This window comes from Phaseolus vulgaris, chromosome 1, assembly GCF_051622355.1.
Source record: "Phaseolus vulgaris cultivar YP4 chromosome 1, ASM5162235v1, whole genome shotgun sequence".
Classification (NCBI taxonomy): Eukaryota; Viridiplantae; Streptophyta; class Magnoliopsida; order Fabales; family Fabaceae; genus Phaseolus; species Phaseolus vulgaris.
In genome coordinates this window covers 12,377,937-12,388,296 of record NC_143498.1, presented here as the reverse complement: position 1 = coordinate 12,388,296, position 10,360 = coordinate 12,377,937, and the positions used below count along the sequence as shown (strand labels likewise).

At 30.4% G+C, this 10,360-nt stretch overlaps 2 protein-coding genes across 2 annotated transcripts; both read right to left on the bottom strand.

Annotated features, from left to right (window-relative positions):
• Positions 1-854: 854 nt before the first annotated feature.
• LOC150029519 (cyanogenic beta-glucosidase-like) lies at positions 855-3,999 on the bottom strand. The gene is made up of 13 exons (XM_090300385.1): positions 3,794-3,999; positions 3,634-3,703; positions 3,431-3,489; positions 3,233-3,308; positions 3,067-3,144; positions 2,884-2,971; positions 2,525-2,780; positions 2,282-2,397; positions 1,945-2,162; positions 1,800-1,831; positions 1,599-1,701; positions 1,367-1,475; positions 855-1,273 (listed from the first exon to the last, which is right to left on the bottom strand). Exons 1-13 carry the CDS (start codon positions 3,962-3,964, stop codon positions 1,078-1,080), a joined length of 1,572 nt encoding a protein of 523 aa, XP_090156511.1. The 5' UTR covers positions 3,965-3,999; the 3' UTR covers positions 855-1,077.
• Positions 4,000-6,226: 2,227 nt separating this feature from the next.
• On the bottom strand, positions 6,227-9,371 carry LOC137813563 (cyanogenic beta-glucosidase). Its single transcript, XM_068615896.2, has 13 exons — positions 9,166-9,371; positions 9,006-9,075; positions 8,803-8,861; positions 8,605-8,680; positions 8,439-8,516; positions 8,256-8,343; positions 7,897-8,152; positions 7,654-7,769; positions 7,317-7,534; positions 7,172-7,203; positions 6,971-7,073; positions 6,739-6,847; positions 6,227-6,645 (listed from the first exon to the last, which is right to left on the bottom strand). Exons 1-13 carry the CDS (start codon positions 9,334-9,336, stop codon positions 6,450-6,452), a joined length of 1,572 nt encoding a protein of 523 aa, XP_068471997.1. The 5' UTR covers positions 9,337-9,371; the 3' UTR covers positions 6,227-6,449.
• Positions 9,372-10,360: the final 989 nt, after the last annotated feature.

Here is a 10,360-nt window from a genome sequence, read left to right as displayed (position 1 = left end):
GACACCTTTTTATATATGTTCAAAAATGTCATAACCTAGTGTAACTTTTCTAGAGTATAATTTATTTTTCTTGCTAAAATTAGTATAAGAAATTTACTTGCATTTTTCTTAAGTGAATTAGGGTTAAGTTAGATGTATAAAAACCTACTTAGGGTATAATTAGGGCTTCATTGCAGCCCATATTTACCCTCGGCGGGTCCTTTAGACCTTATTAAGTCACATGGAGCACACTTGAACATGCTTGCCAAGAGACTCTCATTTAGGTGCCTAATTCAAAGTCCCTTATGTTTGCAAGTCTACATATCCACTTTCCTAACAATGCTATATTAAATATTTTTATATCTTCTACCTTTAGGCCTCCCGATTCCTTAGGTTTACACATTGTATCCCATTTAACCCAAAGGATTTTTCCCCTTTCAAGTACCTAACCTCATAAAAAAATTCTTTGTATTTTCCTCAACTCTTTTTCAATCCTTAAAAGAATCTTAAAAAAAAAAAAAAAATAGGGAAAGGACCGTAAGGACTTATTTGAGTAAGCATATTCTCCTTGCAAACGAAAAATATTTACCTTTCCAACTAGTTAATCTTTTCCTCACCTTCTCTGTAATAGGAAACTAGGTCTGGAATTTTTTAGGTAGATCGAATTTTGCAACAATGGAGATGCTTTGTAATATATTACATTTTTTTGCTGATAAAAGGAAGAGGCAATTAATCAGATATTTTTTCTTCTTTGATGTGTTGCTTCCTCAGCGAAAATGTGTGTATGTATTTTAACTCAAATACATGCAAGAATTTAATGTTAAATGTTGTTGGTTGCATATATTGTATAAATGATAAAGATGGTAAATGAAAAATTTATAATAACAATGTTTTTCATTCTCTTGGTAACAACTGTATCAATTACAAAAGATCTGTAACAAGTATATGTATTTTTTTCATCTGAGTCCAATAGGACTTTACAATCAAAGAACAAAATAAATCTCTATTTTAATGTCTATTTAGAATAAAAGAATGTCAAATAAAAAAATCAAATAATTAGTTACAAATATAACAAATTAACAAAAATATTTCATAATATTATTTACTAGAGTCATAGAGTTTGGTTTCTTTCTCGAGGAAGTTCTTGTACCACATTGCCGAGAGTTTGTTATATCTTTTCAACCCATTTTTATAATCTATGAAGATCATTCCGAATCGTGATGTATAGCCTGAAGACCACTCAAAATTGTCGAAGAAAGACCATACATAATACCCTTTTACATTTGCGCCATTCCTATAATGAATAAATGAAATAAAAATAAATTAAAAATTATTAAGTTAAATAACAACATAAGATAAAACATTTGTACAAATAATAATTACTTACCTAATTGCCGATAGAAGATAATAGAGATGACGATAATGATAATCAATTCTGAAAGTATCCATGAGAGATTCTTCAAGTGATAAAGAGGGTTCATTATACTCATTTACACCTATAAAAGTGAAGAAGAATATATTCAAAATTAGGATACACATTGACCTTAACAAGATAGGGATACTGAAAATGATGTAGAAATATGTTAAATTGAATATAGACATGAAGAATAGTCATTTACCATTCTCTGTGATGTAAATCAAAGGATTATTGTACTTTTCCTTGGTATATAATAAAAGATCACGAATTCCTTTTGGATAAACATATAGCCAATCAGAAGCAATCTGCATATAATTACAAAAAACGGTTAATTATATATTTTATAAAAATTAAAAGGTTGAAATCGTAGAACATTTTTATTTCTTAGTGAGTATAAAAGTACCTTTATTCCAATAGGTTTCCCATCACGTTCAACTGTAATCAATCAAAAACATAAAACACAATCTATTGTTAGTCATGATCATATTCAACTATTTATGCATCAAATTTAGGGTATTGATAAAATCTTAGAAAATTGAAGTCCTTACATGAAGCAGTGACAAGAGAATCAGTTATGTAGCTAGGGTTGGCATTGCTTAGTTGAGGTGCATCAGAGGAATATGTTGTAGAGTAATAGTTTAGGCCAATAAAATCGAATGAACCAACAAGTAATCTAGCTTGCTCTGTGGTGAACTTTGGCAATCTTGTTCTCACAAGTGATCTCATACTTTTTGGATAGTCACCAAAAGTTAATGGATTCATAAACCTGAAATCATTTAGCATTCAAATTAGATTTTTATTCACCAAACCAAATAGAAAATTTGTCAAGTTCCTATATGAAATTCTTAACACATCGTTTTGATAGAGTGTGAAAGGAACTCTTACCATCCATACATGAAGTCAATTGCTCTTTCAGCAGCCTTTTGATCAGATTTGGTATCTCTGAGTGGCAAAAACCAATTGGCTACCAAGGTTATGCCTATCACACCCTTTTGAGTTGTCTGCATATATCATATTCAGATATTAAGTTTTAAAAACAAATATACAAGGAAACCTTAAAGAACATGGCAAAGTCTACTCAATTTTAACATGCCTAAAAATTCAAGAATAAATTAATAATTAACTAACCTGATACTTGGTCTTGTAGACACGAACAGCTGCTGCATGAGCAAGAAGTTGGTGATGTGTAACCAAATATGGCTCCGTTGCAGAATCACCACCAGTGCAATTTGAATTCATCCATGCAGAACAACGACCTGGTGCCATCCCTCCATTTGCATAGCCATTTTGACTGTAACTCCACGGCTCATTCAATGTAACCCAATACTTCACCCTATCACCAAATTCCTTGAAGCAAAGTTCTGCATAATCTCGAAAATCCTTCCTGAAGAACAATATATGTTTGATTGTCAAATTATATTCCTATTGAGATGTTAAATGTGCTAAGCACTTATACAAGCTAAATTAATTTCAGAATTGAAACTTACACTATCAATGGACTTAAGAAACCACCATACTCGTCTTCTAGTGCTTGGGGAAGATCCCAGTGAAAAATAGTCACAAATGGTTTTATACCTGTAGTTGTTAATAGTTAACTAATAATGATCATGAAATATTATAAAACTAAAGTCCAAATACGATAAAATTTAAATCAGAGTTTAAATTCTAACCATTAGCGAGTAGCTCATTGATAAGGTTGTTGTAGTAGTTTATTCCTTCTTGATTTATTCCTCCACTTAGTTTTCCTTCTGTAAATAGTTTAATAAAAAATGGTTAATATAAAAGGAAGAATCAACTATGAAATACTTAGTGATTAATTACAAGAAAATAACTTACTGGGAAGAATCCTTGACCAAGATATGGAAAATCTGTATGAATCCAAATTCGCATCCTTCATCATTCCAACATCTTCCTATAGACACAGAAAAATATAATATAGATAATTTATGAACACCGATAAGTATATATGTTTTTGAAATAAATAATTCGTATATAATAGAATACAAAAATAAAATAAAAGTGCTGTGATCAAACCTTGTAAAGATGATATGAGTCGATGGCCACGTCTCCGTTGCTTCTATCCTGGATCTTACCTGCATATTAATAATTAAAAATTAGAACATATATTTGTTTATTATTGAAGATGACTCAGAAAAAAATATTATTGTTTATTAATTCTCTTCCACTCCCATTCTTTGATCTGTTTGTATGGGGGAGAATCGGAGACAGTGAGTTACCTGGATATTTATGAGTGAAAGTATCCCATACACTTGCTCCTCTACCACCTTCCATTGCTGCACCTTCGAACTATATGACAAACATAAACGAAATCAAAATCATGCAAGAAAGTAAATCAAAATCCCTTTAATTATGTGTTTGTTTGTAAGAAGTATATACCTGGTAGGAGGAAGATCCAGCTCCAAAGATGAAGCCTTCAGGGAAAGAGTTCCGATTGAGTGAAATGTCAATAGTTGGAGAAACTGAAACTGCTTCTTCGCATGTAACTTTAGAAGATCTAAGAAGAAGAAGAGCAAAGAGACCCAGAAAGTGAGAGCTGTAGAAGGCCATGTTATTTTTCTTAGAGGTTTGATGCTGTTTCTGTGAATGCTTCACTGTCTCTTTAAATAGGAAGGAATGCCAACTACCACCTCATACTTTGACCACTTGATTTCATAATAATATATATAACATACTATTTTTGACTTACAAGTTTTTGACTTAGAAGAGTGACTGAACTTGTACTTAGTTTGTATTTTTTATGAAACCATTACTAAATTCCCACGTTTCAAACTTTTCCAATAAAGTTTAATATCCAAATAGGCGGCTATGCAGCAATTTTTTAACAAGAAAACACAACTTTTACTATTGTTTTCAGAAAACACCCATGATGTTTTTAACACGAAGTTGCATGGAAAAGAGAAAGGGATCTGTGTCTAATAACTTTTACAATCATATTCTATGTTAAAAAAGATTGTACACCTATAAAGAAAATAAATTCTAATTTAAAACATATTCATTAAAATAACGCAATAAGTAACATATATAACAAAATCTGTAAGTTTCTGTAAAACAAAAATCTCTAAGTTAGAAGCAGAATACGTTTTTCTTTGCTAAAAGAATAACAGTATAAGCTAGGGAAAGAAATTGAAGAAACAATAGTTTATTTTATTTTTTATATGACCACTTGTGTCTCAAATAATGCTAATTATAACGACTTCCTAATGATACATACATGACGTATAATATATACATCAGTTAATTAATATGATGTCATTAACTTTCAAAAATTCCCCATAAGATGCAATAAAATAAATTGACAAATATTTGTAAATGACATCTTCTTTCTTAACAAAAGAAAACCTTTTACAACACACATCAAGTTAACTTTCTAAACCAAGCCAAGTTTAATATGATATAAAATTTAATTTTTTAAGAGTTAAAAATCATAAAGTTCACATGAATATGTCTCTTATGTCAATGTCTATTACAAGAATACAGTCAATTTTAAGTTGATGCTAACTTTTCAATAAATAAAAGTATTTGTGAAAGTGCTAGAGCTGATGTTACCAGACTCCACTCAATGTTAGACACTAATAGAGTTGACATGGTCAACTCTAAGTCATTAATAACTATTTTTAGCTTAATTTTGCTAGTATAATATTAGTGTCAACTTAGTCAGTATAGTCGATACTGGCTGAAATAAATACTAAATATAATTAAGGTAGGAATTAGTCTAATAGACATTAATGTTATTTAATTGAAGTTTTTATAAAATCTTGGGTATTTTTAATTAATGGTTCTTCTCTAGCCCAACTCTTTGTGCAAAAATAGAACTTCTCATCTTTACCTACTTTCCAGACTATATTTTGCTCAAACCAGTCATCCCTTATGATGGCAGAGGGCCCAGCTCAGGATCAACCATTAGAGCTATGGCAAGGAGGATACAAGAAGATTGAGACTATGCTACTGATGGCAGAGACACCTTTTTATATATGTTCAAAAATGTCATAACCTAGTGTAACTTTTCTAGAGTATAATTTATTTTTCTTGCTAAAATTAGTATAAGAAATTTACTTGCATTTTTCTTAAGTGAATTAGGGTTAAGTTAGATGTATAAAAACCTACTTAGGGTATAATTAGGGCTTCATTGCAGCCCATATTTACCCTCGGCGGGTCCTTTAGACCTTATTAAGTCACATGGAGCACACTTGAACATGCTTGCCAAGAGACTCTCATTTAGGTGCCTAATTCAAAGTCCCTTATGTTTGCAAGTCTACATATCCACTTTCCTAACAATGCTATATTAAATATTTTTATATCTTCTACCTTTAGGCCTCCCGATTCCTTAGGTTTACACATTGTATCCCATTTAACCCAAAGGATTTTTCCCCTTTCAAGTACCTAACCTCATAAAAAAATTCTTTGTATTTTCCTCAACTCTTTTTCAATCCTTAAAAGAATCTTAAAAAAAAAAAAAAATAGGGAAAGGACCGTAAGGACTTATTTGAGTAAGCATATTCTCCTTGCAAACGAAAAATATTTACCTTTCCAACTAGTTAATCTTTTCCTCACCTTCTCTGTAATAGGAAACTAGGTCTGGAATTTTTTAGGTAGATCGAATTTTGCAACAATGGAGATGCTTTGTAATATATTACATTTTTTTGCTGATAAAAGGAAGAGGCAATTAATCAGATATTTTTTCTTCTTTGATGTGTTGCTTCCTCAGCGAAAATGTGTGTATGTATTTTAACTCAAATACATGCAAGAATTTAATGTTAAATGTTGTTGGTTGCATATATTGTATAAATGATAAAGATGGTAAATGAAAAATTTATAATAACAATGTTTTTCATTCTCTTGGTAACAACTGTATCAATTACAAAAGATCTGTAACAAGTATATGTATTTTTTTCATCTGAGTCCAATAGGACTTTACAATCAAAGAACAAAATAAATCTCTATTTTAATGTCTATTTAGAATAAAAGAATGTCAAATAAAAAAATCAAATAATTAGTTACAAATATAACAAATTAACAAAAATATTTCATAATATTATTTACTAGAGTCATAGAGTTTGGTTTCTTTCTCGAGGAAGTTCTTGTACCACATTGCCGAGAGTTTGTTATATCTTTTCAACCCATTTTTATAATCTATGAAGATCATTCCGAATCGTGATGTATAGCCTGAAGACCACTCAAAATTGTCGAAGAAAGACCATACATAATACCCTTTTACATTTGCGCCATTCCTATAATGAATAAATGAAATAAAAATAAATTAAAAATTATTAAGTTAAATAACAACATAAGATAAAACATTTGTACAAATAATAATTACTTACCTAATTGCCGATAGAAGATAATAGAGATGACGATAATGATAATCAATTCTGAAAGTATCCATGAGAGATTCTTCAAGTGATAAAGAGGGTTCATTATACTCATTTACACCTATAAAAGTGAAGAAGAATATATTCAAAATTAGGATACACATTGACCTTAACAAGATAGGGATACTGAAAATGATGTAGAAATATGTTAAATTGAATATAGACATGAAGAATAGTCATTTACCATTCTCTGTGATGTAAATCAAAGGATTATTGTACTTTTCCTTGGTATATAATAAAAGATCACGAATTCCTTTTGGATAAACATATAGCCAATCAGAAGCAATCTGCATATAATTACAAAAAACGGTTAATTATATATTTTATAAAAATTAAAAGGTTGAAATCGTAGAACATTTTTATTTCTTAGTGAGTATAAAAGTACCTTTATTCCAATAGGTTTCCCATCACGTTCAACTGTAATCAATCAAAAACATAAAACACAATCTATTGTTAGTCATGATCATATTCAACTATTTATGCATCAAATTTAGGGTATTGATAAAATCTTAGAAAATTGAAGTCCTTACATGAAGCAGTGACAAGAGAATCAGTTATGTAGCTAGGGTTGGCATTGCTTAGTTGAGGTGCATCAGAGGAATATGTTGTAGAGTAATAGTTTAGGCCAATAAAATCGAATGAACCAACAAGTAATCTAGCTTGCTCTGTGGTGAACTTTGGCAATCTTGTTCTCACAAGTGATCTCATACTTTTTGGATAGTCACCAAAAGTTAATGGATTCATAAACCTGAAATCATTTAGCATTCAAATTAGATTTTTATTCACCAAACCAAATAGAAAATTTGTCAAGTTCCTATATGAAATTCTTAACACATCGTTTTGATAGAGTGTGAAAGGAACTCTTACCATCCATACATGAAGTCAATTGCTCTTTCAGCAGCCTTTTGATCAGATTTGGTATCTCTGAGTGGCAAAAACCAATTGGCTACCAAGGTTATGCCTATCACACCCTTTTGAGTTGTCTGCATATATCATATTCAGATATTAAGTTTTAAAAACAAATATACAAGGAAACCTTAAAGAACATGGCAAAGTCTACTCAATTTTAACATGCCTAAAAATTCAAGAATAAATTAATAATTAACTAACCTGATACTTGGTCTTGTAGACACGAACAGCTGCTGCATGAGCAAGAAGTTGGTGATGTGTAACCAAATATGGCTCCGTTGCAGAATCACCACCAGTGCAATTTGAATTCATCCATGCAGAACAACGACCTGGTGCCATCCCTCCATTTGCATAGCCATTTTGACTGTAACTCCACGGCTCATTCAATGTAACCCAATACTTCACCCTATCACCAAATTCCTTGAAGCAAAGTTCTGCATAATCTCGAAAATCCTTCCTGAAGAACAATATATGTTTGATTGTCAAATTATATTCCTATTGAGATGTTAAATGTGCTAAGCACTTATACAAGCTAAATTAATTTCAGAATTGAAACTTACACTATCAATGGACTTAAGAAACCACCATACTCGTCTTCTAGTGCTTGGGGAAGATCCCAGTGAAAAATAGTCACAAATGGTTTTATACCTGTAGTTGTTAATAGTTAACTAATAATGATCATGAAATATTATAAAACTAAAGTCCAAATACGATAAAATTTAAATCAGAGTTTAAATTCTAACCATTAGCGAGTAGCTCATTGATAAGGTTGTTGTAGTAGTTTATTCCTTCTTGATTTATTCCTCCACTTAGTTTTCCTTCTGTAAATAGTTTAATAAAAAATGGTTAATATAAAAGGAAGAATCAACTATGAAATACTTAGTGATTAATTACAAGAAAATAACTTACTGGGAAGAATCCTTGACCAAGATATGGAAAATCTGTATGAATCCAAATTCGCATCCTTCATCATTCCAACATCTTCCTATAGACACAGAAAAATATAATATAGATAATTTATGAACACCGATAAGTATATATGTTTTTGAAATAAATAATTCGTATATAATAGAATACAAAAATAAAATAAAAGTGCTGTGATCAAACCTTGTAAAGATGATATGAGTCGATGGCCACGTCTCCGTTGCTTCTATCCTGGATCTTACCTGCATATTAATAATTAAAAATTAGAACATATATTTGTTTATTATTGAAGATGACTCAGAAAAAAATATTATTGTTTATTAATTCTCTTCCACTCCCATTCTTTGATCTGTTTGTATGGGGGAGAATCGGAGACAGTGAGTTACCTGGATATTTATGAGTGAAAGTATCCCATACACTTGCTCCTCTACCACCTTCCATTGCTGCACCTTCGAACTATATGACAAACATAAACGAAATCAAAATCATGCAAGAAAGTAAATCAAAATCCCTTTAATTATGTGTTTGTTTGTAAGAAGTATATACCTGGTAGGAGGAAGATCCAGCTCCAAAGATGAAGCCTTCAGGGAAAGAGTTCCGATTGAGTGAAATGTCAATAGTTGGAGAAACTGAAACTGCTTCTTCGCATGTAACTTTAGAAGATCTAAGAAGAAGAAGAGCAAAGAGACCCAGAAAGTGAGAGCTGTAGAAGGCCATGTTATTTTTCTTAGAGGTTTGATGCTGTTTCTGTGAATGCTTCACTGTCTCTTTAAATAGGAAGGAATGCCAACTACCACCTCATACTTTGACCACTTGATTTCATAATAATATATATAACATACTATTTTTGACTTACAAGTTTTTGACTTAGAAGAGTGACTGAACTTGTACTTAGTTTGTATTTTTTATGAAACCATTACTAAATTCCCACGTTTCAAACTTTTCCAATAAAGTTTAATATCCAAATAGGCGGCTATGCAGCAATTTTTTAACAAGAAAACACAACTTTTACTATTGTTTTCAGAAAACACCCATGATGTTTTTAACACGAAGTTGCATGGAAAAGAGAAAGGGATCTGTGTCTAATAACTTTTACAATCATATTCTATGTTAAAAAAGATTGTACACCTATAAAGAAAATAAATTCTAATTTAAAACATATTCATTAAAATAACGCAATAAGTAACATATATAACAAAATCTGTAAGTTTCTGTAAAACAAAAATCTCTAAGTTAGAAGCAGAATACGTTTTTCTTTGCTAAAAGAATAACAGTATAAGCTAGGGAAAGAAATTGAAGAAACAATAGTTTATTTTATTTTTTATATGACCACTTGTGTCTCAAATAATGCTAATTAATGACTTCCTAATGATACATACATGACGTATAATATATACATCAGTTAATTAATATGATGTCATTAACTTTCAAAAATTCCCCTTAAGATGCAATAAAATAAATTGACAAATATTTGTAAATGACATCTTCTTTTTGAAAACCTTTTACAACACACATCAAGTTAACTTTCTAAATATTATTATGCACCAAGCCAAGTATAATATGATATAAAATTTATCTTTTTAAGAGTTAAAAATCATAAAGTTCACAATGAATATGTCTCTTATGTCAATATCTATTACAATAATACAGTCAATTTAGTCAATTTTAAGTTGATGCTAACTTTTCAATAAATAAAAGTATTTGTGATAGTGCTAGAGTTGATGTTACCATACTCCACACT

Coding starts and splice junctions, on each gene's coding strand:
- LOC150029519 (XM_090300385.1), bottom strand. CDS start 3,964: ATGGCCTTCTACAGCTCTCACTTTCTGGGTCTCTTTGCTCTTCTTCTT. Junction 2,972..3,066: donor CAATGAGCTACTCGCTAATG/GTTAGAATTTAA, acceptor TAACAACTACAG/GTATAAAACCATTTGTGACT. Junction 2,163..2,281: donor ATTGACTTCATGTATGGATG/GTAAGAGTTCCT, acceptor AAATGATTTCAG/GTTTATGAATCCATTAACTT.
- LOC137813563 (XM_068615896.2), bottom strand. CDS start 9,336: ATGGCCTTCTACAGCTCTCACTTTCTGGGTCTCTTTGCTCTTCTTCTT. Junction 8,681..8,802: donor ACTCATATCATCTTTACAAG/GTTTGATCACAG, acceptor CTGTGTCTATAG/GAAGATGTTGGAATGATGAA. Junction 7,770..7,896: donor TCTACAAGACCAAGTATCAG/GTTAGTTAATTA, acceptor TGATATATGCAG/ACAACTCAAAAGGGTGTGAT.